The 27,277-nt window shown below is 59.7% G+C and overlaps 1 protein-coding gene across 2 annotated transcripts in view; it reads left to right on the forward strand.

The window, feature by feature from the left end:
* The first annotated feature begins 8,760 nt into the window (after positions 1 to 8,760).
* The window catches only part of CCDC136 (coiled-coil domain containing 136), a 40,883-nt gene continuing 22,366 nt past the window's right edge, over positions 8,761 to 27,277 (forward strand). Inside the window, exons 1-3 of one of the 2 annotated variants that reach the window (XM_075924911.2) lie at positions 8,761 to 9,002; positions 14,662 to 14,856; positions 15,164 to 15,238. In XM_075924911.2, the coding sequence (XP_075781026.1) occupies positions 8,966 to 9,002; positions 14,662 to 14,856; positions 15,164 to 15,238 (307 nt within the window). In that variant the 5' untranslated portion in view covers positions 8,761 to 8,965. The remainder of the gene's footprint in view (positions 9,003 to 14,661; positions 14,857 to 15,163; positions 15,239 to 27,277) is intronic. The other variant, XM_075924903.2, reaches the window with a different exon arrangement.

A 27,277-nucleotide genomic window follows, 5' to 3' on the forward strand; every position in this document is an offset into this window, starting at 1 on the left:
CAGCTCCCCGGAACCTGAGCCCAGGAAAGGGGTGTGCCCAGGTGACAAAAGGCCTGTTCCTGTCCTGACAAGTCTGTTCTGCACTGTATCCCTGTGAACCGATAAACCTTCTGTCCTCCCCACTGGTGAGAGCCACGTCTGGCTGAGGACAGGGGTGTGGGGCCCGGGGACTCCTCACCCCTCTGTGGCATCGGGCCCTGCCACGTGGACATGCCTCAAACCAGGCCTCTGGCTCACCCCCCAGCCTGGAATCCCTCATCCTCCCCCCACCCCCGGCCCCGAGCAATGCCGTCAACGAAGAAAAGCAAAACTGAATTGAGGTAAGGACCCCGCCACGCCGGGAAAGCTGCTAGTGCCTGTATCCTACAAGTACCACCAGCGGCGCCGGTGAACCAGTCCTGCATCTAACCAGTCTCGCCAAACAAACCGGCTGTTGCTTGCCGGTGAGCACGTGAGTCTGGCGGACAAACTCACCGGGGTGACGAGCTTTTTAGACTCTTGGCTTGGTCCCCCTGCCGTTGGTCTGAGTTTTTAGCAAGCAGCACTGTACAGACCCACCACAGCCCACGCGTAGGGGCTGGAAAACTGGGGTCTGGCTACCGGACGCTGCCTCCTCTGCGGGTGTTTTGAGGGCGTGCCAGGGGGTGCGTTCTTGGCCCAGGGCTGCTCAATATCTTTGCCAAGGATCTGGAAGCAAATCGAACAGCACAGCTGGAGACATTTGGAGCTGGCACAGAAGTGGGCGGCGTGGCCAGAAAACAATGGAGCAGTTCAACAGGCAGCCCTGGACTTCTCGGAAGAATCATAAGAACATAAACGCAGCCAGACTGGGCCAGCCCCAAGGTCCATCTCGCCCAGTGTCCTGTCTGCCCTCAGTGGCCAATGCCAGATGCCCCAGAGGGAGGGAACAGAACTGGGAATTATCACGTGATCCCTCCCCTGTCACCCATTTCCAGAAAAACAGAGGCTACAGACACCATTCCTACCCAGCCTGGCTAATAGCCATTGATGGACATAACCTCCATGCAATGATCGAGTTCTTTTTTGAACCCTGTTAAAGTCCTGCTCTTCAAAATTTCCTCTGGCAAGGAGTTCCACAGGTTAACTGTGCGCTTCATGACGAAAAACTTCATTTTGTTTGCTTTAAACTTGCTGGCTATTCATTTCATTTGGTGACCCCCTCATTCTTATGTTGTGGGAACAAGTAAATAACTGTCCCTTACTTACTTTCTCCACACCTGTCATGATTATATAAGCCTCTATCATATCCCCCCCCTTAGCCTGCTCTTTTTTAAACTGCAAAGTCCCCGTCTTTTTAATCTCTTTTCATATGGAACCTGTTTCAACCCCCTCATGCTTTTTGTTACCCTTTTCTGAATCTTTTCCAACGCCAAGAGAACTTTTTGAGATGAGGTGACCAAGTCTGTACGCAGTATTCAAGATGCGGGCGTCCTATGGTTTTATATGAAGGCAATAAGATATTCTCGGTCTTATTCGCGATCCCTTTTTAAATGATTCCGAACACTCAGTTTGCTGCACACGGAGTGGATGTTTTCAGAGAACTCTCCACGCTGACTCCAAGATCTCTCTGGAGTGGTGGTAGCTAAATGAGTCCCCACCGTTTTTTACGTAGAGCAGGGATTCTGGCTTCCAAGGTGCGTTACTTTGCATTTAACTTTCCAATGCATCTGCCGTTTTGCTGCCCAGTCACTTTGTTTGGCGAGATCCTTTTGGGGCTCTTCACAGTCTGCTTTGCTGTCCACGGCCCTGAGCCGGTCAGATGCTTTCAGCAGCGTGTTTTAACCCAGCCCCCGGCAAGGTCATGGTTGCTGAAAGCGAAGAACAGAGATCAAACGGGTGTGGGGGGGATGTCCTGAAAAACAGCTACATTAGGAAGGTGTTGGGGGTCGCGGGAGGAACACAGCTCTTGGGGGGCACTGATGCAGCCAGGGCCTGGCTGTAGGAGAAGTTGGGGGGCCATGCATTGATGCAACCAGCCTTCCCCCTCCTGGTCCCCATCACACCGTGCTCCCCTGTCCTCCGCCTGCCTGCCTGGCCCAGAGGGAGGATTGCCAGCACCCGCCCCGGAGACCCCCGCCAGGCCTGACCTCAGTCAAGGCTGGGTTAGCCCGGTGCCTGGGCTTCCCGCCTTGTCCCAGGGAGTAGATCAGGCTCCTCACTGCCTCGGGCAGCCCACGGGGAGCGGGGGGCTGTTGTGAGGCGAAGAGGCCCCCTCCCAGGAAGGATGAGCAGGTGAAATCAGCTTAATGAGAGGAGCTTGGCTCAGCCCCCTGACCCCTTGTGGAGGATTAAGGACACAGGACCCCCCCCCCCCCCCGCTGAGAGCGCTCCCTTCCCTTCCCTCCCTTCTCCGTCGCGTTCCTCTCCCTCGGTGAACCTCTGCTGCCCGGCCCATGGGACCGGCCCGCCTCTCGGGGATGCCCTGGTCCGGCCTTGCCTCGTTGCCATGGCAACGCGCAGCCCTCGAGAAAGGTCAGCGAAGGATAGGACGGAATCGGAGGAGGCGACAGAGCCGCCGGATCGCGCATGGCGCTGGACGAACCCGGGAAGGACACTCTCGCCCCGCCTGCCCCCCAGACCCGTCGCTGGCTTTTATCGTCCAAGTGCATTTCTCCACCCTTTCTCTTTAGAGAGTATCTGTCTAGCACCTCTCTGTGTGACCGACGACTGTCGTTCCAAATGATCCATCCATCGGTTTGCCTATATTCTGCATTATTCCGCAATATTTGGCTTTCTGGAGTATCTGCCTGGTTTTCTAGGGCAGTGTTTCTCAACCAGGGGTACGAGTTCCCTTAGGGGGTACGTCAACACCACTGAAGTGTGGAGAAAACTGAACGTTTGTTTACGTTTTACAGCGTTTTATTATTTTTGAACTTTTTAACACCCACAAATTTCATCGCCCGCCTGGCTATGATTAAGTTGCTTGAACAAATGTGTTGCAACCATAGAAACAAATTTTGTGTGGCTGAAAATTGGGGGTACTTGGGGTACTTATAGTTTTTTTAAAGGGGTAATTTATATAAAAAAAGGTTGAGACACACTGTTCTAGAGCACATGGATGGAGGTGCCTCGCAAACGGAATGGCAGAGGGGCACCCATTAACGTGGGAGCTACTGCCCCCGGCTTTGCATAATTTTGTGTGATAGGATGAGCGTCAGTGGGCTATTAATAGAGCATCTTGTGCATATGCCCCCTGCAATGGCATTAAGAGACTAATGTGGTTGCAAGGATAATGGCGCAAATTCCAGGAAAGGCCAAAGTTAAGGTTGCCAATTTAACCTTAACCCTGCCCTCTTTGTGCATATGCGTTGGTAAGCTGCAGTCATTAATTTCATGCTCACCTTTGCTACTCAGATAATAAAATAGCATATCATAGATGAGTGTATGCAGCATCTCTTAATGGTTTCTAGTCTTTTACCCTGACACTGGTTTCATTGTCACGCTGGTTATCTTCGCTCCAAGGTATGAAGCTCCAATCTTTTTCCTTAGCCGGTATGAACTGTGCGTCTCCTTTTCAACCAGCAGCCAGGCCTCCCAGAGGTGTGATTCAGCGGATGAGGAGGCTAACTTGGATGGCCTACATTTGCCAGCAAAGTCTGTGTTGTTCTGCGTAATCTGTCGTATGCCGTATAAGAACATTACCCGGTGTACTTAACTATCAATGACTTTCTGGGGCATGCTGTCATAGCGTGTAGGACACAGGCCTAGAAGACCCTACACGGCTACCTAACACTACAGCGAAGAACAGTCTGATTTTGTCAGAGCTGAGCACTTGTATGTGATCATGCACCCAGAGATTCTAAAGGATGCCCCAAAAGGGGCAGAGTTAAGGTTGCCTATGACCTAATCTCAGTGGGGCCAATTCAGATGTTTCTTGGGGCAAGGGGAGACATTCTGGTCTGCCTCCCTCAGCCATGTTCATGGGACAGATGTTCAAAAGAACACCATGGGATTTTCTTTTTGATGATGGGAAATGGATCCCCCCCCCCCACACGCACACCCTGTAATCTGACTCGGCCAGAACCCTCACCCTGAGGCAGAGCCTGATGCTGGGAAACGGGAGCCCCATGAGCTGAAGGGAGACGTGCCTGCAAACAGGACAATGGAAAGGGGAGTGGGGACAGGGCGGGAGTATTAGTTATAGGGGCAGAGGGCAGGGCTACGAGTCCTGGAGATTTTCAGGGCAATTCCCAGTGTCCAGGATCCCCCCCAACACCCCCACGGGCCAGTAGCACAAGCACTATGCTCCCCTAAAGCAGGGGTGCTATGAGGGCATGGTGAGGCCTGTGGCTGGACATGTCCTGTTGTGCATGTATGCGCACACGCATGCACACACATGCTCACACGCACACACACTTGTGCGCACGCGCACATGCACACACACACATGTACCCATACACGTGCCCACATGCGTGCTTGCACACACACATGTACACATGCAGGCACGCACACACGTGCACACACACACACACACACACCAGCACTAAACACGCAGATGGAGTTTTCTCCCATGAACAGGCTCTGGCTTTACTCTTCTGCTCCAGCAGGGCGGCGAGCGCCTTCGAGTCCCGGCCCAGGGACGGTGCGTAGCCAGGAGGGCATTGCGTGAGGATGTTACAACCCGAGCCAGGCCCCCGGCTGCAGGCAAGCCAAGCGGCGGGAAGCACCCTCACAGAGGGCCAGGAGCTGGGTCTGCCCTCCTGGGTGAGTGCTTCATAGACCCTGGGGCTGTTGGGAGAAGTGTGTGCCCAGCCAGGGGCCTCAGGGCAGTTCTAGGGTTCCTGCAGGGCTGAGCCAAACACCCCAGCACAGCAGTAGGGGGCGCTGCAGGGGGTGGGATGCACAGTTCAGTAGGAGTCTCTCCTGCAGGGCTGACCCCAAAACCCAGCCCGGTTCTGGGGGGCGCTGCACTGCAGGGGGTGGGGTGCAAGCTCTGTAGGGGTCGCTCGCACAGGGTTGAGCCAAATACCCAGGTACGGCCCTAGGGGGCGCTGTGCTGCGGGGGGGCGGAGCTCTGTAGAGGTTGCTCCCGCAGGGCTGGCCCAAATACCCAGGTACAGCCCTAGGGGGCGCTGTGCTGCGGGGGGGGCGGAGCTCTGTAGAGGTTGCTCCCGCAGGGCTGGCCCAAATACCCAGGTACGGCCCTAGGGGGCGCTGTGCTGCGGGGGGGGGCGGAGCTCTGTAGAGGTTGCTCCCGCAGGGCTGAGCCAAATACCCAGGTACGGCCCTAGGGGGCGCTGTGCTGCGGGGGGGGGCGGAGCTCTGTAGAGGTTGCTCCCGCAGGCCTGAGCCAAATACCCAGGTACGGCCCTAGGGGGCGCTGTGCTGCGGGGGGGGTGGAGCTCTGTAGAGGTTGCTCCCGCAGGCCTGAGCCAAATACCCAGGTACGGCCCTAGGGGGCGCTATGCTGCAGGGCGGCAGAGCTCTGTAGGGGGGGCAGTCTCCCCTCTGCCCCAGTGCTCATGCTGGTGCCCCACTGTAGCTAAGGGGCTCTTGAAGGAAGCAAGTTGGGGGGCTCACGAAAGGTGCCCCGGCTGACTTGGTGCTGAGCCTGTGCCCCAGTGTGCTGCTAGCCAGGCCACCTCGTGGCAACACGGCGTGTGATAAAGACAAGGCCTGAGTAGGGTACAGATCCCTGGGATCCTTTGCCAGGCTTGGGGTGCCCCGTCCGGACTCCCCCCTGGTAGCTCCTCGTTGCGCTGACAAACCGGCCCATCCGGCTTCTGCTGGCACTTGCTCCACGTCCTCTGAGTCTGTGGCGTGGCCTTGCTGGCCACTGCTCAGCGGCTCCCCCGCCCCACCCCAGAGGTGGCTGCATGCCGGCGAGTTGCATTGGCAGCAACCAGGGAGCGAAAGGTTTGGGGTTCCTGTGGGTTGGAAGGGGGGGTGCAGTTCAGAGCTGGGCCTGTTTAAGCCCCGGTGGGAAGGGGACGTGGGGTTTTAGGTGGTTTTCCAGGAAGCGGTGCGGAGCCGTTCCCCGCACCAGGGTGTGTCCCATGGCAGGCCCCTTGTCACCACTACCAAATGGGGCAGGCCTCTCTCATTGTCAGCATCATCAGCAACTGCAGGCCTATTGGCAACCCTACAATAACAAACCAGAGCCCAGGGCTCCGGAGAGACCCTGAAATGAGAAAGCGCCCATGCAATACGACGCCCATCCCTTTGAAAATGCAAGTACCCTGGGAACCCGTTTCTCCAGGGGCTGCCCACGCGGCGCTGAGCTGTACCAGTGCTCAGCCTGGCGGCTGCAGGGCAGTGATGGGCCGGTACCAGCGCTCAGCCTGGCGGCTGCAGGGCAGTGATGGGCCGGTACCAGCGCTCAGCCTGGCGGCTGCAGGGCAGTGATGGGCCGGTACCGGCGCTCAGCCTGGCGGATGCAGGGCAGTAATGGGACGGTACCAGCGCTCAGCCTGGCGGCTGCAGGGCAGTGATGGGCCGGTACCAGTGCTCAGCCTGGCGGCTGCAGGGCGCAGTGATGGGCCGGTACCAGCGCTCAGCCTGGCGGCTGCAGGGCGGTGATGGGCCGGTACCAGCGCTCAGCCTGGCGGCTGCAGGGCGGTGATGGGCCGGTACCAGTGCTCAGCCTGGCGGCTGCAGGGCGCAGTGATGGGCCGGTACCAGTGCTCAGCCTGGCGGCTGCAGGGCGCAGTGATGGGCCGGTACCAGCACTCAGCCTGGCGGCTGCAGGGCGGTGATGGGCCGGTACCAGCGCTCAGCCTGGCGGCTGCAGGGCGGTGATGGGCCGGTACCAGCGCTCAGCCTGGCGGGTGCAGGGCGGTGATGGGCCGGTACCAGCGCTCAGCCTGGCGGGTGCAGGGCAGTGATGGGCCGGTACCAGCGCTCAGCCTGGCGGCTGCAGGGCGGTGATGGGCCGGTACCAGCGCTCAGCCTGGCGGCTGCAGGGCGGTGATGGGCCGGTACCAGCGCTCAGCCTGGCGGCTGCAGGGCGGTGATGGGCCGGTACCAGCGCTCAGCCTGGCGGCTGCAGGGCACAGTGATGGGCCGGTACCAGAGCTCAGCCTGTCGGCTGCAGGGCGCAGTGATGGGCCGGTACCAGCGCTCAGCCTGGCGGCTGCAGGGCAGTGATGGGCCGGTACCAGCGCTCAGCCTGGCGGCTGCAGGGCAGTGATGGGCCGGTACCAGTGCTCAGCCTGTCGGCTGCAGGGCGGTGATGGGCCGGTACCAGCGCTCAGCCTGGCGGCTGCAGGGCGCAATGATGGGCCGGTACCAGAGCTCAGCCTGGCGGCTGCAGGGCAGTGATGGGCCGGTACCAGCGCTCAGCCTGGCGGCTGCAGGGCAGTGATGGGCCGGTACCAGCGCTCAGCCTGGCGGCTGCAGGGTGCAGTGATGGGCCGGTACCAGCGCTCAGCCTGGCGGCTGCAGGGTGCAGTGATGGGCCGGTACCAGAGCTCAGCCTGGCGGCTGCAGGGCGCAGTGATGGGCCGGTACCAGTGCTCAGCCTGGCGGCTGCAGGGCGCAGTGATGGGCCGGTACCAGAGCTCAGCCTGTCGGCTGCAGGGCGGTGATGGGCCGGTACCAGAGCTCAGCCTGTCGGCTGCAGGGCGCAGTGATGGGCCGGTACCAGAGCTCAGCCTGTCGGCTGCAGGGCGGTGATGGGCCGGTACCAGAGCTCAGCCTGTCGGCTGCAGGGCGGTGATGGGCCGGTACCAGCGCTCAGCCTGGCGGCTGCAGGGCGCAATGATGGGCCGGTACCAGAGCTCAGCCTGTCGGCTGCAGGGCAGTGATGGGCCGGTACCAGCGCTCAGCCTGGCGGCTGCAGGGCAGTGATGGGCCGGTACCAGCGCTCAGCCTGGCGGCTGCAGGGCAGTGATGGGCCGGTACCAGCGCTCAGCCTGGCGGCTGCAGGGCGCAGTGATGGGCTGGTACCAGTGCTCAGCCTGGCGGCTGCAGGGCAGTGATGGGCCGGTACCAGCGCTCAGCCTGGCGGCTGCAGGGCGGTGATGGGCCGGTACCAGCGCTCAGCCTGGCGGCTGCAGGGCGGTGATGGGCCGGTACCAGCGCTCAGCCTGGCGGCTGCAGGGCGGTGATGGGCCGGTACCAGTGCTCAGCCTGGCGGCTGCAGGGCAGTGATGGGCCGGTACCGGCGCTCAGCCTGGCGGCTGCAGGGCGGTGATGGGCCGGTACCAGCGCTCAGCCTGGCGGCTGCAGGGCAGTGATGGGCCTGTACCAGCGCTCAGCCTGGCGGCTGCAGGGCGGTGATGGGCCGGTACCAGCGCTCAGCCTGGCGGCTGCAGGGCGGTGATGGGCCGGTACCAGCGCTCAGCCTGGCGGCTGCAGGGCGGTGATGGGCCGGTACCAGCGCTCAGCCTGGCGGCTGCAGGGCGCAGTGATGGGCCGGTACCAGTGCTCAGCCTGGCGGCTGCAGGGCGGTGATGGGCGCTCAGCCTGGCGGCTGCAGGGCGCAGTGATGGGCCGGTACCAGCGCTCAGCCTGGCGGCTGCAGGGCAGTGATGGGCCGGTACCAGCGCTCAGCCTGGCGGCTGCAGGGCGGTGATGGGCCGGTACCAGCGCTCAGCCTGGCGGCTGCAGGGCAGTGATGGGCCGGTACCAGCGCTCAGCCTGGCGGCTGCAGGGCGGTAGGGGGCGCTGTGCTACAGGGAGTGGGGCAGGGCCCGGTAGGGGGCGCCCCCCCCCAGCCTGCCCCCAGCCCAGCGCTAAGCGGCTGCCGGGCTGCGCTGCGCTTCTTACAGCGGGTCCTGGGGAGTCTGCAGCGCCCGGCAGGCGAAGGGTTAAAGCCCCCGCGGGGCGAGCCCCCCCCCATCAGCTGGGGCCGGGGGGGGGGCAGCGTCCGGCCCCTGGGGGGTCTCGCTGCGGCAGGCTCCGCGGGGGCCCGGCTGCATCCCCGCCCCCAGGCTGGGGGGGGACCCTGCTCCGCCCCCGGCTCCCCCCGCCCCGGCTCCGCACAGCGGCTCGGGGAGCGGCCATGGCGCAGCAGCCGGGCCGGAGGGAGGAGCGCACAGGTCAGTGGGGCTGCAGCCCCCCGCCGGGACCCCCGGGCCCCTCCCCCAATCTCCCCCCCGCTGGACCCGTCCCCCCGCATCCGTCCCCCTCCCCCTCCGCCCCCCCAATCCCCCGCCGGGCCCGCCCCCCCCGCATCTCTCCCCCTCCACACCCCACGCCCCGCTGGACCCGTCCCCCCGCATCCCTCCCCCTCCCCCTCCGCCCCCCCAATCCCCCTGCCGGGCCCGCCCCCCCGCATCTCTCCCCCTCCCCCTCCACACCCCACGCCCCGCTGGACCCGTCCCCCCGAATCTCTCCCCCCCCCCCGGGCTCGTCTCCCCACATCTCTCCCCCTCCGCACCCCCATCCCCCGCCAGGTCCGCCCCCCCGCTGGACCCGTGCCCCCGCATCTCTCCCCTCCCCCTCCGCACCCCCATCCCCCGCCAGGTCCGCCCCCCGCTGGACCCGTCCCCCCGCATCTCTCCCCGTCCCCCTCCGCACCCCCATCCCCCGCCGGGCCCGCCCCCCCGCTGGACCCGTCCCCCCACATCTCTCCCCCTCCCCCTCCGCACCCCCATTCTCCACCGGGCCCGCCCCCCCAATCTCTCCCCCCCCCCCCCCGCTGGACCCGTCCCCCCGCATCCCTCCCCCTCTGCCAGGCCCTCCGGACCCCCATCTCCCGCCGGGCCCGCCCCCCAATCTCTCCCCCCCCCCGCATCTCTCCCTCTCCCCCTGCCGGGCCCGCCCCCCAATCCTCCCCCCGTCCCATCTCCCCGCATCTCTCCCTCCCTCCCCCCCACCGGACCCGCAGCCCTGCATCTCTCCCTCCCTACGGTCGCCCCCCCTCCACATCTCTCCTCCTCCCCCTCTGGTCCTGCCCCTCCCTATCTCTCCCCCTCCCGCCGGGTCCCCCATCCCCCGCCGCCAGACCCCTCCCCCCGCCGGACCCGCCCCCTCCAGCATCTCTCCCTCTCCCCACAGGACCCTTCATCCCCCTTAGGGTTAGGCTTAAACTTGCCCCCCTTCATCTCTCCATCCCCTCTATGGCCCCCCTATGTCTGACATGAGTCCTCCCCCCCCCACTGGACCCTCCCCCTGCTGCCTCTCTCCAGCCCCTCCCGTACCAGGCTGCCCCCCTTACGCCTGCATCTCTCCATCCCCACATGGCTCCATCCTCCTGCTGGGCTGCCCCCCCCCCCCCTCACCCCACTGGGGAAGGGAGTGGCGGGGCCAGGGGCTGTGTTGATTCAGGGAGGCACTGCCAGAGCAAGAGCTGCAGCAGCCCTGGGTGTGACTGGCTGGGGGGGGGGGAGGCTGGGGAGCAGAGCCCAGCTGTTTAAGGGCTGACAGCCCCCCGAGTACCTGACCCGGATTGGGGGCTGGGCAGGGACCAGGGACCAGGGACGTCCGGCTCTGTCCTGGGGCCAGGCTGTCCCGCACGGGCGCTCTCTGGATGGGCCTGGGTGAGGATAAGGGTCCAACTGCTTGCACACCTGGAGGGAGCGCTCCCTCAGCTCCTGTGGGCACAGCCCAGCTGGTTGGTGCACAGGGCCGTGGGTTCTAGTCCTGTGTCCCCATGGTGGGGGCCGGTGCCTGTTGGCTGTAGTGGGGGTGGGAGTGATATCAGACACTCCCCAACCTGGCCAGGCAACGGCTCTGTGCTGCTCCCCTCTGTCCCTGGGATCTCCCGGTGCCTGGCTGCTTCCCCTCCCCTGGGCATGCCACCTGACCCAGTTATGTAATTAACTTGGCAATGCAACCTGATGAGCAGACTGGATTGGGGGTGAATGCTGCAGCCAGGAGGGGAGGCGATGCTGGAGGGGCCCATCTCTAGCAGGAATGGGTCTGTGGGGGACCCCATCTGGTGAGGGCCAGGCAGACCCCTGGAAAAAAAACGCTGTTGGGGGTGAGCCTGCCCTGGCCACTGAGAGGGGGGCAGATGCCCCCAGTTCTCAGGCTGTCCAGCGACACTAGGTTGTTCTCAGGCTGTCCAGCGACACTAGGTTGCTCTGTCCAGGTGGTTGCAGGCACAGCACAGACATTCAGCTTCCTGCCCCCCTTGCTCTAGCCACTAGACCCTACTGCCTGCCCAGAGCTGGGGGCAGAACCCTAGAGTGCGTGTGTGTTGCGGGAGAGGGCAGATTGGGGGTGCCCGGGAACGGTCGCGGAGCCCACAGGGCCAGTGGGGGTGGGACCCTGACGGGGACCAGTGTGGGGTGCTCGCTGTCTGGACTGCCCCGTCCTGCTGTGGGAGGAGGAACAATCCATGGGGCTCAGAGCTGTCCTGTCCATTGGATGGTTCAGGGTGGTTGCCCCAGGCTTCAGCAGGATGTGGAGGCGGGTCGATTGTCCCAGCTCCCAGGATGGCTGGGGGTTTGGGGCAAGCAAGAGTGGGGAATGGGGGCAGGGCAGGAGCAGGAGCAGAACCTGGGGCAGAAGTGGTTGTCTCAGGGCCCTGCAGCTGCTAGGGGTGGCCTCTGGGGCCTGCCCCAGGCCGAACAGCCATCACTGCCCCCTTGCTGGGATGGACTCCCCCAAGCTCCACCCATGGTGCAAACCCCGCCCACTTGTGCCTGAGTGAGCTGGCAGCTTGGGCCCCTGCCATCAGTAGGTTTCAGAGTCAGTGCCCCGTGAGGCGGGCTAATGGTGGTACCCTGGTGATGGTACCTGTCCTGCCAAGCTGCCGGCAGGCACAGGCAGGTGGTGGCACTGGGTTGGGCAGGTGCCCTTTGCCTCCGCCAGGCCTGAGGGTCGGCTGGTTTTCAACCAAGCTGTAAAGCTGTAGATTCTGCAGATTCTGCAGATTCTGCAACAACAAGATGCCACACGAGAAAATCTTCTGGGGTTGCAGAGCCACGTGGTCCAGATCGCAGGCTGGACCCCTGCCAGCGAGTGGGGTTGGAGTCAGAGTGCAGGGCCCAACGTGGGGCATTTTCCTGGCCCGTGGGCCCCTGCTAACTCCCCTCTCAGTGACGCCCAGTCAGACAGCCCATGCTGCTGGGGCCAGAGGGGCCAGAGACTCACAGAGACTCACCGCGTGGGTGAGCTCAGCCGGCCAGAGATGGGCCAAGCCGGGGGGAGCCAAGCAGGGCCGGGGTGACAGGCAGGGCCAGGAATCTGCCCAGCAAGCCCAGCAAGGGGGAGCTGCAGTGCATGGGGCTGTGGGGGGGCACTAGTGACATTGGAGGGGTGGAGAATGGGGCACTTTGGGGGTCCCCTGCCCCTGGCAATGCCTGCCTGTGGCCCCCAGAGCAGTGGTCCTGCAGTGCCTGGCGGAGGGGGCGGGGGAGCAGCAGCTAGGCCGGAGTGACTCCCTGTCGTGGGGTTTGGCTTTTCGCTACGAGAGGAGCCAGTAAAAACACCTCAGATAAACGCTTGTTAACTTTATTATACACAGAACAGTAAAGGAAAGCAGTGCAAGGGTACACCGCTACATTGCAATACACGGGGTACTTAGTACAGGCAATAATAGAACACCTACACCTAGGGCAATACCCAAGAGACTTGATTTTAAGGATACTTATTTCTATAAATCACACACACACACACACACACACACTTATTTCTATAAATCACACACACACACACACACATTTCTAAAAATCACACACACACTTATTTCTTTAAATCACACACACACACACACACTTCTATAAATCACACACACACACACACATTCTATAAATCACACACACATTTCTAAAAATCACACACACGCTTATTTCTTTAAATCACACACACACTTCTATAAATCACACACACACACATTCTATAAATCACACACACACACACACATTTCTAAAAATCACACACACGCTTATTTCTTTAAATCACACACACACTTCTATAAATCACACACACACACATTCTATAAATCACACACACACATACACACTTCTATAAATCGCACACACACACACATTTCTAAAAATCACACACACACTTATTTCTTTAAATCACACACATGCACACACACACTTCTATAAATCACACACACACACTTCTATAAATCACACACACACATACACACTTCTATAAATCACACACACACACACACACACTTATTTCTATAAATCACACACACACACATTTCTAAAAATCACACACACACTTATTTCTTTAAATCACACACACACACACACACTTCTATAAATCACACACACACACACACATTCTATAAATCACACACACATTTCTAAAAATCACACACACGCTTATTTCTTTAAATCACACACACACTTCTATAAATCACACACACACACATTCTATAAATCACACACACACACACACATTTCTAAAAATCACACACACGCTTATTTCTTTAAATCACACACACACTTCTATAAATCACACACACACACATTCTATAAATCACACACACACATACACACTTCTATAAATCGCACACACACACACATTTCTAAAAATCACACACACACTTATTTCTTTAAATCACACACATGCACACACACACTTCTATAAATCACACACACACACTTCTATAAATCACACACACACACACATTCTATAAATCACACACACACATACACACTTCTATAAATCGCACACACACACACATTTCTAAAAATCACACACACACTTATTTCTTTAAATCACACACATGCACACACACACTTCTATAAATCACACACACTTCTATAAATCACACACACACACTTATTTCTATAAATCACACACCTATAAATCACACACACACACATTTCTATAAATCACACACACACACAGAGTTCCACCACTAAGACCTTACAATTATCAAATGGTTAGATGACTGGATGATTCTCAGATGACTGTCAGACGGGAGGTCGTGGCCTCGTTTCCAACGCACAGAGACACCCACAATACATCAGTCGGTAGGAACAGGCACAGCCTCTAGTTGCAGCAAGTAAGGTCGTGGGGTCCCCTTACCCAATCCCTTCCACCGACTGTCTTTTCTACACCTACTTTTATAGCAAAGCAAAGCTTGAGGTGGTCGGTCTAGTGAAATCCACCAATGAATTCTGGGTTGCGCATGCCCCTTTTGGACACACTCTGCTAGTCCAACTACTCTGCTTCATTGAGCGTTCTGTGGCTGCGTCAGTGATTTTGCTCATTCGCGTGGTTAGGCCCCTGTACCGGGTCACTCCCAGTGTTCCTGGCGCGGTGTCTCTATACCAGTGCTCCCAGCGCACTGTTGTTTCACGCACTCCTGACTGTCAACGGTCAACTGTCGGCCAGGCCCACGTCATGCGCTAGGCTCAACTCGGGCCTGGTTTGCCGTGTTAGAAGCCTCACTTAGGTCAAGGCAGCCGTCGCTAGTCCGGTCCATGCAGGGTTATTATTCTGGTCAAGACGAGGTTGTCCAGGCTCCCCTACACTCCCCCTTCCCGCCACCCTCGCCATGCGGGGCCGAATGCTAATGAGGGGAAGCCCCCTCAGTTCTCCAGCCGAGCCGTTTCTCCGAGCCCACTGAGTCCGCGCCAGATGGGCCTTGGCCGCCTCTCCGTGAGGTGGTCTGTGGTGTGGTTCTGCCCGGTGCCCTCGGGGGAGCCAGCGAGTCCCACACGCCAGGCCAGGGCGCAGTGCCTGTGAGGTTTCCCCGTGCAAGGCTCCGAGACCTGGCCCTGGCCCTGGCTTCCTGGTGCAGCGAGGCAGGGGGGCTCATGCAGCCTTCCCCCCCAGGTGAGGCGGATGCCCTGATGGAGGAAGAGGAGGACGTGGGGGACGAGGGCTCCGTGGAGGAGGACGAGAAGGAGCTGGGCCTGACAGAGCAGGAGATGGAAGAGCTGAGGGCCCAGGTGCTGCAGCTGCTGGAGGAGCTGGAGGAGACCCGGGAGCTGGCTGTGAAACACGAGGACGACTCGCTGGAGCTGCAGGGTGAGGGCGGCGCGCGCTGGCAGAAGCCCACGGGAAGGCCACTCGTGTGCACGGGGCGTCAGCTCACGTGGGCTCCTGGCACGGGCCGTGGCACAGTGCATGTTCCAGCTCCCTGGGTTGGGGGCTGAGTGCGAGGGGGCCTTGTGCGCTCTTGTGAGCACCGTGGGATCTGAGGCGTTTGTGCTCACGGGGTGCCTGGGGGTGATTCTCCCTCTCGCTCTCGCTCACGGGGGAGATCAGCTGATCAGTGTGGCCGGGGGGAGGGGTCTCAGCGTGCTCCCTGCTGACCTCACCTGCTCTGCCGCAGGCTTGTTGGAGGACGAGCGTCTGGCCAGCGCCCGGCAGGCTGAGATCTTCACCAAACAGATCCAGAGGCTGCAAGGTAAGCCCCCGCCTGCCCGAGTTAGCAGGGGCCTGAGCAGCCCCCGGGATGGGAGGGGAAGGGATGGTCTGTCTAGCCCTGGCTCCGGGGGTGCCCACGTGGGGGGCACTGTCCCCCAAAAGGAGACCCCTGCCCGGCAAGGTGCAGCCAACTGGGGGGCAGCCCGAGGCCTGATGCATGACAACGGGGAGCCCTTGTGAGTCTGATCCTCACGGGTGTCACCCCAGATGCCCCTTATGCTCCTATGTGGATCTCATTCTGCAGTGGACTTTTAGTCAATGGTTTTCCTCCAGCCTGGCCTGCAGCAGTGAGTTCCGCAGGTTAATCGCTGCCCAAGCTGGGGATGATCCTGCTTCCTTGACTTCCAGTGGCTTTACTGGCATGCTGTGGTGCGCACCTCTCCCCGCGCTGGGAGCACCAAGCAGGGGGGGCGTTGGCTGGGGCTTTCCCTGAGCAAATGGGCTCTCCTGGGACTTTTTGCAGCTGCGGGTGCCTAGACCCTGCTGTGAGGGGCTCCCCCTAGAGGCAGGCCGGTGTATAGCCCACATCCCAGCTCAAGCAATTCCCTTCTCGCGCTTTCTGTCCCCCGCTCTTGTCCCGAACGGCTGCCCTGTGCCTGTGAGCAGCTGCCGGGCGCCCCCCCAGCAGCGGCTGCCCATCACTGCTTGGCCCCGTGATCGCTGGGCTTGGCAGTTCTCCTTCAGGATCATTTAACCCTTTCTTTCCCCGCAGCCTCCCCACCCTACTGCAGGCTCGTGGGGCAGGGCACTTTGCCAGCTCCCCATCGAGCGGCTGCCAAACTCCTAAAACAGTCGGTGATGTGATAGCTGACGGCCCCGCTTGGTCACTCGCTGGCACCTTTGTCTTGTGGTCAGTGCGACCCTAAGTCCCCAGACATCCCCCGTTCCTGCGACTGCCGGGAGACTGGACTGGGGCTCCGGTTCCCTGCGAGCGTGTGACCGGGCTCCCTCTGCTGTTATTTCTCGCCCGTGTCTATTGCCTGCTATCTGTGTGTGCACGCTTGTGCCGTGGAGCTGCAAATAGCCCTTGCACTGTCGGACACGGACACGCACGCACTCGTGCGCACGCACGCACACGTGTCTGCTGCCCGGGGCCCCTCCCACAGGCAGTGCAAAATTAATCCCTCCGATGTGTTTGTTGCTGGTGCCGTGCGCAGTCGGGTCTCCCCGCCGATGGGGCTCCCCGCCAGACATGGTCAGAGCTGTTCTCTCCCAACCCCTGTGGTCTGTCCCTGTCTGTCCTTGCTGAGCGCAGCACTAGGGCGGTCCCGTGTGGGATGGAAACAAAGGGAAAGCCCTGCCCATCCTGGCTAATGTAGCCATTGATGGACCTGCCCTCAGGGACTGGTTTGGGTCGTTGTAATCCCTGTTATACCTTCGGGCTGCACAGCATCCCCCGGCGAGGAGTTCCACAGGTTGGCTGAGCATTGTGTGAAGAGCTGTTTCCTGGCGTTTGCTTTAAATCTGCTGCCTATTGATTTCTTTGGGTGAGCCCAGGTGCTTGTGCTCTGGGAAGGGGTAAATAACCTTCCTATTCTCTTTCTCCAGCTCAGATATTATAGCCCCCGTGGCAAGTCACCACCGCTGCCATGGCAGGCTCTGCACTCCCCCAGGGCAGGGGGCTGGGAGGAAGTCAGCCCCTCTCCGGACGGCGTTTGCTCTCCCACTTCACAGGGGAAGTGTATTTCCCCATATGTTCCAGGCAGGCCTCGGGCTAGGCCCAAGCAGCATCCCTCTGCCGACCCAAGGAAGAACCCCAACGATTCCCACGCAAACCAAAAGGGACTCCTCTCCCTGCCCTTCATCAGAGGGGAGAGGGGCAAAGGACTCAGGCGACCCTTAGGGGTCCCAAATTGACCAGGGGGACCCCTTCTCTGCTTGTAGGGAAAAGGCCCGGTAACGCTCCAGGGCAAACACGCCTGCCTCCAGCTGAGCTCCATAGCAGCCCGTCACACCCCCCTCAGGCATCTCCTCCGAGCGACGCCGGCCCGGTCTGCTCGTGCGAAAGCCGCTCCAGCCCCTTCACCATTCTCCTGGCCCTCCGCCGTGTCTCTCCATTTCGACCGGGTCTCTCCTGCGGGGACGTGACCAGACCTGCCTGCGCCCCACCAGGCCTGGGCGCCCCGGGGGCTTAGGCAGAGCCATGGCCGTGTGTTCTGTCTGATGATCACACCCTTCCCTCATTACTTGGCACTCTGTCTGCGTCTCTGGCCGCCGCTGCCCCCGTTGTTCTCTGTGTGTCGTCGGGGTTAGGGATGTTAAAACGGTTGAAACATACTCACCGTGTAACCGATTACAGTTCCGGCGATTACAGATCATTTATTCTGCCATTCTGTTGCCCAGTTCACGGAGTGTGGGGGAGCCACCGGGCCCTGCACCCCCTGTCCGGAGCCAGATGTGACTCTCCGCCAGCAAGTAGAAGAAGAAGGTTTATTTCATTGACAAAGACACAGCTTAGCACAGACTTGTGGTCACAGGAACCAGGAACAGTCAGTACAACCCATCTTAGGATAAGGGGGCCCAGAGCGAGAGCCCTGGGCCCTTGCCGGGCCCCCCAAACCCGCCCAAAAATAAACTCACACACTTAGCAACTGGTCTCAACCCTCTGGCAGCCCTGCCTCCTCCTTTGTCCTGTCTCCTAAGGTGTTATCTGCTGTCAGCTAGTCCTCAGGACCTGTGAAATTGACATACTTTTGACATACTTCCACGGTGAGTCATGCTCAGCCTCCCCTTCCTCACCCAGATACTATTGCAGTGCCCAGGGAAACTGAGGCACGCATGTACACACAGAGTTACTACAGACCAGCACGGGCCAGTAGAGTCACACACAACACAACAAAGCAAACAGAGCGAACACAAAACAGTGAATACAGGAGTGAATACGGCCCCCACTGCGGCACACCCAGTTTTGGATCCCTTTGGAACTCTTCGCAGCAGGCTTTGGACTTAACGAACAGGGCGATGGTCCCTTGAAATAAGGGGCAGGTGGTCCCCACAGTGCCTGCCCAGAGGAATATTTACCTTCTCGGTCTGCAGAGCCTCAGCTAGTGAAGTTTCTCCCCGGAGCTAAGAATGAGACAGAAATCACAGCTCGTGTGTGACAGCGAGACAGCTCCACTGTGCTCTCCCCGGTGGAATCAGAATTGCTCAGGTGTGTTTCATAGCCCCTACACTGCTAGCCGCTGGCAGGGATTCTTCTTTAGCTCACGTAGTGGGAGGGCCAGGTCTGAGCTCCATCCCCACTGCTCCCAGGAAGACCCCGGTGTGCCACGTGGCGACAAATGTGAAGTCCTGCGTGGAGGTAGAATTGTGACAACTGTAACCCAAAAGCATCTCTGTGCCGAATAGCTACCTCCCGAGCCCTGGGGAGCCAAGATTCATCGATCAGAAGAACATGGGGGTTGCTGTGGTCTGATTTCCTGTGTCACTGAGGACTGCCCAGAATTAATTCCGCTTTGAAAGAAGGAAGATCTTTCAGAAAAACAAGCAACCCAGATAGGAAAACGGTCAGTAAATTGGCCCAAAGGTGAGTTACCCTCATTGTTAAAATTGCGCTTTCTTCCTTGCCTGAATTTGCCTCGCTTCAGCTTCCGGCCCGTGGGGCCTGTTAGACCTTTGCTTGACGAGATCCCGCTGTTCCCCCATCTCTGCCCCCATGCGGGTACTCACGGGCTGCAATCGACGCACCCCTCCTCTCTGTCGGGCTGGACAGAGGGAGCACCTGGAGTCTTGCGCTGGAAGGCTGCGTTTCTAGCCCCTTACCCCTTCTCGTAGCTCTGCTCTGCCCCCCTCCGATTTACCAACGGCCCCCTGGAATTGTGGGCACGGGGTCCTGGCAGAGGTTGTTCCCGTGCTCCCTACGGAGGTGATAGAACCTCCCTTCTGCTCGAGAGGCCTCTGCTGATGTACCCTGCCCTGCATCTTATGAGCCCTTTTCTACCACAGCTGTGTCTTGAGCGCTCCTGTTTGGGTGACTGCCCTCTGTGACCCCCCCCCCCCACACACACACCGTCTTTTGCAGAGTCTCTGCTTCCCAGGGGAGAAGTCTCCTGTCACAGTCCCCGAAAGGGTTATTGATAAAAGAAAGAAAAGGTTGAGAGTAGAATGGTTAAAGGAATCACATTACACGATCTGATCGCAAGGTCCCTGGTGCTGGCTTGTAGCAGAGATGGATCAATCTGCTATCTTGTAAGTCCCTGGAATCCATCCTTTAGGGGTCACCCAATGAAATGAATAGGCAGCAGGTTCAAAACAAACAAGAGGAAGTTTTTCTTCACACAGCGCACAGCCAACCTGTGGAACTCCTTGCCGGAGGATGTTGGGAAGACCAGGACTTTAACGGGGTTCAAAAAAGAGCTAGATAGATTCATAGAGGTTAGGTCCATCAATGGCTATTAGCCAGGATGGGTAGGAAAGGTGTCCCTAGCCTGTATGTCTGGAAATGGGCGACAGGAGAGAGATCACTTGATGGTTCCCTGTTCTGTTCCCTCCCTCTGGGGCACCTGGCATTGGCCACTGTCGGCCGACAGGACACTGGGCTGGGCGGACCTTTGTGGACTCCGTTGTGGAGTGGCACCACGTTCGGCCCATTGTCAGTCAGGCTGCCCTTCCACTTCAGGCTGGCCAAGCCTGTTGGTGTCCCCCAGAAGCAAGCCAGCCCGGAGCCCGCATGGCTTCGAACACACAAATGCTCTCTGCCTAGGAGCAGTGGGAGCAGGACCAGCGAACCGTTCGCTTTCCATAGACACCCCGCTTGGCCCACGTTGTCCCAGAGTTGGTGCACGCATAGAACAGTTGTTGCAACAGTGTCTTGTTTGTTCATATTACAGTCCAAGCATGTCACAGCCCAGCTTAGGAACGGTCTCTAGGAGGGCCCCACAAGGGGTCTCAGTCGCCCTCCAGTGTCGACCACACGCAGAGGCGATGCCTGGGGGGAACACATACTCCCACATGCCATGGCCAGGAGGGAGGGCAGGGAGAGGCGGGGTCTGGGGCGGGGGGGGGTTTGTTCCAGCTCTGCCCCAGGTTATGGGGGTGGTCATATGGCTCCGCAGGGCTGATGGGACTGTGGTGGTGGCTGCCAGGCCTCAGTTTCCATTGTCTCCGAGCATGCTCCACGGGTGTGGGCGCTCAGGCAGCTGGGCGACGTTCGCCTCCTGTCGCCCGGACCGTTTGGCAGCTGACCAGTCCCTTCCCCCCACCGGGTAACCATGCAGCCTATGTGGGAAACTGAGGCACCCATCCGTGTGTTGGCGGTGCATTGAGGGCTCCAGGCAGACAGCGCTGCCTAATGGCAACACTCTGGGATAAACCATTGAGTGGAGCGGCTAAAGGGCCCTTTGGCAAGAGCTCCTAGCAGTGTCGCCCACTGTCAAGTCCCAAGGCCGCTCCACCTAGTGGCTGCAGTTCAGGGGGTAGCGTTGCCTAGTGGTGAGGGAAAGTAGGGCCCACCTTACTCCACGGAGTTCTGATCCGGTGCACAGGACCCCCAAGCACATTCCCTGGGTCACTTCCTACCCTTGCTCCACCCGCTCTGGCAGCATCTCGGGTAGCGGCCGGAATCTCCTCTTCTGGCTACAGCAAGTCGCCCCCTTGGGTTCCCACGGCAGACTGGCTCCCGTGGCGTGGCACAGAGGCATGACCCCAGCAGCTTCCGGCCGGCTCTCCTCCTCCGCTGAGCTGTCCTGCTTCGAACAGCTGTCCGGGCGCAGCGCAGTTTGTTAACCCTCGCCTTGCCAGGAGGGATTGGCACAGCCCCTCTTGCAGGGTGAGAAACGATCTCAGCAAATCCCCAGTTGCTCCCACCCCTGGCCTGGACGTCTGGCCCGTGGGGTTTGTTCCTCGACATGTGGCTGACATGTGGCCGTATTCTAACGCGTGTGGTTACCATGTGCCCAGCTGGCCATGTAATCCGCTGAGTCAGGGACCTGTCTGCTGAGTCATTTCCCACCGCCCCAGGCTCTGATCTGTCTCGCCCCCGCCTCGGTCCCTTGCACCAAGAATCACGGCGCTAGTCAGGTTGTCTCAAAGGGCTGTTCCTTCTCCGAAGATCTCAGCCCGAGAGGGCGGGGGGCCGGGGGGAGACCGAGGACAGTGGTTTCAGCAGTGTTACTGAGCATGCTCCATACAAGCCAAACAGCAAATTGTGGGGGGAGGTGATTCCATTCACTCTCCCCCCACATTCATATCACTTCTGTCTAGGGCTGCTAAGGCACTGGAAAACTCTAGGGTGGGGTTGTTGATATTTTGGCAGATAACTTAGCAATGAGCTGGTAGGAGCACTGTATCTAATCATATATCATATATATAGTAGCCCAGTGTCTGAGAGTCTGTAACGCCGAAATGCTGGCTGTTCCCTTTGGGGGGGCGCTGTTGCCTGAAATGCTGGCTGTTCTCTCTGGGGGGCGCTGTTGCCTGAAACGCTGGCTGTTCCCTCTGGGGGGCGCTGTTGCTGAAATGCTGGCTGTTCCCTCTGGGGGCGCTGTTGTTGAAATGCTGGCTGTTCCCTCTGGGGGGCCCGTGCTGCATGAGGAGTGCGGGGCCCAAACAGCCGCTTGTGCCGCTTGCTCTTCCGCAGTGGCCCAGTTGAGCGGCGCAGAAGACAGCCGAGTGCCACGGTGGGAGGCGAAGGGGGGGTGGGGTGGTGACGTGCGGCATGACAGCGGCTCCAGGCCCCGCCCCCGGCCATGAACGTCACCGCTCCGCCCCCTCCACCGTGGCACCGTGGCACCCAAGTTATTAATACATATCTCATAAACCTTTACCTTTTCCCTCTCCTGCCACGTCTCCTCCCCTTGCTCCATCAGCTCCCCTGGGGCCTGCTGCCCCCCAACCCCTCACCCTCTGCTGTCCTGACTCCTGCCCTTCTCACTGCCCTCAGCCCTCCTGAGAACTGCCCCCCTCCACCAGCCCTTCTCTCCCCCCATGCCCACTCCTCCAGTAGCCCCACTCTGATCATGTGAGCTACCCCTCCTCATCCCCTCTCCTAACTCCTCCCTCTACACACCTGCCCTGCCTCTCTCCTCTGGTGCTGGTCCCTCCCCTGCAGGTCTCTGCCCTTCTGCTTCACCCCCAGAATCTCCTGGCACCCGCACGTTCCCTTAGCCCTGCACCCTCCTGGTGCCCCCCCTTCCCTTACTGCCCCTGAACCCTTTGCCCTCTTTTTCCCTGATGCCCTCCCCCTCACCACTCTCTGCCCCTTTCCCCTCCTGCCCCTCTGTGCCCTCACACATGCCTTGCTCCATCCCCACCTTTCTCATGCCCACCCCTTCTTTCAAGCCTTCTCCCAGAACCTTCTCTAACCCCCAGTGCCCTTCCCCTCTCCTCTCCCAGCATCACCCTGTCCCCCTCCCACTGACACCTCCCCTCCTGCCCTTTTCCTCATTGTCTCCACTTGGCCCCCTGGCATTTGTGTCTCCTCTACCCCGTCCCTTGGTGCCTTCCCCTTTCTTCTGCTGACCTGCCCCCCTCCCTCCTCTTATTCCCCCCCCTTCCCCTCCCCTCTCTCTCCCCTCCCTTATTTTTCCCCCCTCCCCTCCCTTACTTTACCTTTAGCTTCTGCCTTCCAGCTTGCGGGGCTGGAGTCAGAGTTGGCCCAAACTACAGGCCGACTAGGCTATAGCCTGGGCTGGCCGGGACGCCTCAGGGGGTCAGGCCGCAAAAATGGCTCAGGCCGGCGTGTGTAGTCGGGCCCCAGCTGCCTCTGGAGCTGGGCAGCGCGGTTTCAAAGCCACGCCCGGGCGTCTCCCCCTAACCTGTTGCGCGGCGTTTGAGGACGCCGCACGTGCACTCTTTCTACCCCACAGTGCCCTGTCGATGGCCGCAGGGGATTTAAATTGAGGGGCTGCGGCGCCCCATCACAAATCCCCTTCTAGCCGGCCCGAGACATTAGGGTGTGCCTGGGCACACCCGGCACACCCCGTGCGCACGCCTATGGGAGAGACCTGGAAATCCCGTCTCATGACGGGCTAATTGGCTAGTTCCTATATAAAAGAGAGAACATTGACAGAAATATTAGACCCACTCAACGCTAACACTAATACATTCTGACATCTTGTGGCAAGTCACTGGTTAGCCTTAGCATTATATTATATATTCTTACTAACTCAGAGAGAGAGAGACTCGTCAGGACTGCTGGGTTCTATCTCAGCTCTGGAAGTGGCGTGGGGTCTCGTGGGTTACAGCAGGAGGCGGATACATTGGGCTCTATAATGGTCCATCTAACCCAGTGTCCTGTCTGTCGACAGTGGCCAATGCCGGGTGCTTCACAAGGCATGAACAGAAGAGGCAATCATCAAATGAGCATGCCCGTCGCACATTCCCAACTTCTGGCAAACACCATCCCTGCCCATTCTGGCTAGTAGCCATTGATGGAGCTAACCTCCTTGAACTTATTTTGATCATATTGGAACCCTGTTATAATTTGGGCCTTTCCACCTGTGACGGCGCGTTGGGGTCCCCCGTCTCCTGCACCCCCAAATGGCATGAACAGACTCCGCCAGCCAGTAGAATAGAGGTGGTTTATTGCTTCTCCAGTATACAGCCAAGCACAGATGTCATCAGGTTACAGGGCAGGCCTAGAATGCCTCAGCCCCCCTTGATATGGGGGGGAGGTGTCTCGGCTTCTAAACCCCCCAGCCTGTTGCTGAGGCTGCTTCCTCCATGCTCCCAGACAGAAACTAACTCATTCTCCTCCAGCCCTGCCCCCCAGCCAGGGCAGCATTCACCTTCCTTTGTTCCTCTCCATGGGGGTTAGCTGGTCGGACCGGTTGAGAGGGCCTCTTTGCATAATGACCCATCCCTGTCCTTCTGGGCTGTGATACCGGCGGCAGCCAGTGGGGTTACCACAGACCCATAGAAACCAGCAAGTTCCCCCCCACTACGTCACACCACCATCTCCCGGCAAAGAGTTCCACAGGTTGACTGTGAGGAAATCATTTGTTTTAAATCTGCTGCCTATAAATATAATGGGGTGAGCTTCTTGTGTTATGTTAGCGAAGGAGTAAATAACGTTTCCTTATTCTATTTTCCCATGCCATTCATGATTTTCTAGACCTCTAACATATCGCCCCACCCTTTAGTCGTTTCTTTTCCAAGCTGAAAAGTCCTTGTTTTGCTAATCTCTCCTCATATGCAAGCCGTTCCTTACCCCTAATCTTTTCTGTTGCCCTTTCTGTGCCTTTCCCAGATAGATCTTTCTTTAGGTGGGGTGACCAGATCTGCATGCAGTAGTCAAGATGTGAGCATACCATGACTTTATATAGAGGCAATATGATATTTTCTGTCTTATCTATTCCCTTCCTAATGATTCCCAATAGTCTGTAAGATTGTGATTTTTTAAATGAATTTTGACTGCCACTCCATATTGAGCAGATGTTTTCAGGGAACTATTCACAGTGATTCCAAGATCTTTCTAGAGCAGTAACAGCTAATTTAAACCCCATCATGTGTGTACTTATAGTTGGGATTGTATTTTTCCATATGCTTTGCTTTGCTTTGCTTTTAGCAACACTGAATTCCATTTGCCCTCGTGTTGCCCAGTCACCCAGTTTTGTGAGATCCCTTTGTCACTCTTTGCAGTCAGCTGTGGACGTAACTACTCTGAGTAATTGTGTAGTTTCTTCCAATTTTCCCACCTCACTATTTATCCCTTTTACAAGGACATTTGTAAGTTTAACAGCACTGGTCCAAATGCAGATCCCAGCAACACAACACTCTTGGCTACTCTCCCCCTCCCCCGCTATCTTGTAAGTACCTGGCAATGTTTTCATTATGATCTAACGAGCCTTCAATTACTGGAATGCCCAGCCTTTTGTTATTCTTAATCAGCCGCCACCCTCTTTTTATAACAGACTCCCTGCCCCAAAAGCAAAGCTGCAAGCAGCTCAAACTCTGTTGCATTTAAGACCTGCCTCTGGAGCTAGGCATTCAGTTTTAGCAGAGCTCAAGTATGAAATCTAGGGGTTCCCCCAGCCCCCCTCCATGGCACCCTTGCATTGCATATGTTTACCTGCACATGACTTTGCATATATAAGGTCGAAGCAGGTAAACATAGAGACACAAGTGAGTTCCGGTGTTAAGTTTCAAAAAGTACTTGATGTTACAAGTGGGATTCACATGGACAAGTCACAAACCTGCCGTAAGTTTGACCAGCAAACAAAGTCTTAGTCTCATTCCTAGTTTCTCAGGGTTCAGCTGAGACAAGCCTGCCGTTCTGGGACCCATAACTCATGGGTGCCGGGCTGGGCTCTGAAGCCCTGGATGCTGGGGTGCAGTGGGTCTCTTAGCCCACAGGGGCCATGTCATGGTGAGGCCCAAAGAGCTGTGCTGTGCTGAGCACATAGCCTAGGGGCTGCGTGACGCTGGAGTCCATATTTCTTACAGCGTGGCTTGTTGGTCTAGGGGTTTGAGTCTGGCTTAGGGTGCTAGAGGTCCTGCTTCGTCTCTTTTTTATTCTCCCTTCTTTTTTATGGGTACGAATGGTGTCCGCAGCCCTGTGTTTGTCAGAGGCTGAGAATGGGTGATGGGGAGGGACCACTTGATGGGTCCCTGGTGTGTTCACTCCCTGTGGGGCACCTGGCGTTGGCCACTGTTCAGACAGGACGCTGGGCTAGATGGACCTTTGGTCTGACCCAGTCTGGTTGTTCATATGGGAGCTGTGCCACACTGAGGCCCATAGGCTAGGGGGCCATGCCAGGGTGGGGCCCCAGGGGCTGTGCCACACTGGGGCCCGTAGGCTAGGGGGCCATGCCAGGGTGGGGCCCCAGGGGCCGTGTCACGCTGGGGCCCATAGGCTAGGGGGCCATGCCAGGGTGGGGCCCCAGGGGCCGTGCCACACTGGGGCCCGTAGGCTAGGGGGCCATGCCAGGGTGGGGCCCCAGGGGCCGTGCCACACTGGGGCCCGTAGGCTAGGGGGCCATGCCAGGGTGGGGCCCCAGGGTCCATGCCACGCTGGGGCCCATAGGCTAGGGGGCCATGCCAGGGTGGGGCCCCAGGGTCCATGCCACGCTGGGGCCCATAGGCTAGGGGGCCATGCCAGGGTGGGGCCCCAGGGTCCATGCCACGCTGGGGCCCATAGGCTAGGGGGCCATGCCAGGGTGGGGCCCCAGGGTCCATGCCACGCTGGGGCCCATAGGCTAGGGGGCCATGCCAGGGTGGGGCCCCAGGGTCCGTGCCACGCTGGGGCCCGTAGGCTAGGGGGCCATGCCAGGGTGGGGCCCCAGGGTCCGTGCCACGCTGGGGCCCGTAGGCTAGGGGGCCATGCCAGGGTGGGGCCCCAGGGGCCGTGCCACACTGGGGCCCGTAGGCTAGGGGGCCATGCCAGGGTGGGGCCCCAGGGGCCGTGCCACACTGGGGCCCATAGGCTAGGGGGCCATGCCAGGGTGGGGCCCCAGGGGCCGTGCCACACTGGAGCCCATAGGCTAGGGGGCCATGCCAGGGTGGGGCCCCAGGGGCCGTGCCACACTGGAGCCCATAGGCTAGGGGGCCATGCCAGGGTGGGGCCCCAGGGGCCGTGTCACGCTGGGGCCCGTAGGCTAGGGGGCCATGCCAGGGTGGGGCCCCAGGGGCCGTGCCACACTGGGGCCCATAGGCTAGGGGGCCATGCCAGGGTGGGGCCCCAGGGGCCGTGCCACACTGGGGCCCGTAGGCTAGGGGGCCATGCCAGGGTGGGGCCCCAGGGGCCGTGTCACGCTGGGGCCCATAGGCTAGGGGGCCATGCCAGGGTGGGGCCCCAGGGGCCGTGCCACACTGGGGCCCATAGGCTAGGGGGCCATGCCAGGGTGGGGCCCCAAGCCAGGGGAGATGGCTCGGGCCCTGTCAGCAGGCGGCCCCCCCCCCCCCGAGTTCCGCAGCTGGAACCGCGCGGGGTCGCCTGGGCTGCGCGCAGGGGCTGGCCTGGAGCCAGGGGAGGCAGCCATGGAGATCAGGCCCTCCAGCTCCGTGGGCAGTGAGTGCCCCCGCCCTGGCCCCCGGCAACTGCCCCAGGAACCCCCGGCAACCGCCCTGGGGCCCCCGGCAA

The sequence above is a fragment of the Pelodiscus sinensis genome, chromosome 1, assembly GCF_052426305.1.
Source record: "Pelodiscus sinensis isolate ZL-2025 chromosome 1, ASM5242630v1, whole genome shotgun sequence".
Lineage (NCBI taxonomy): Eukaryota > Metazoa > Chordata > Testudines > Trionychidae > Pelodiscus > Pelodiscus sinensis.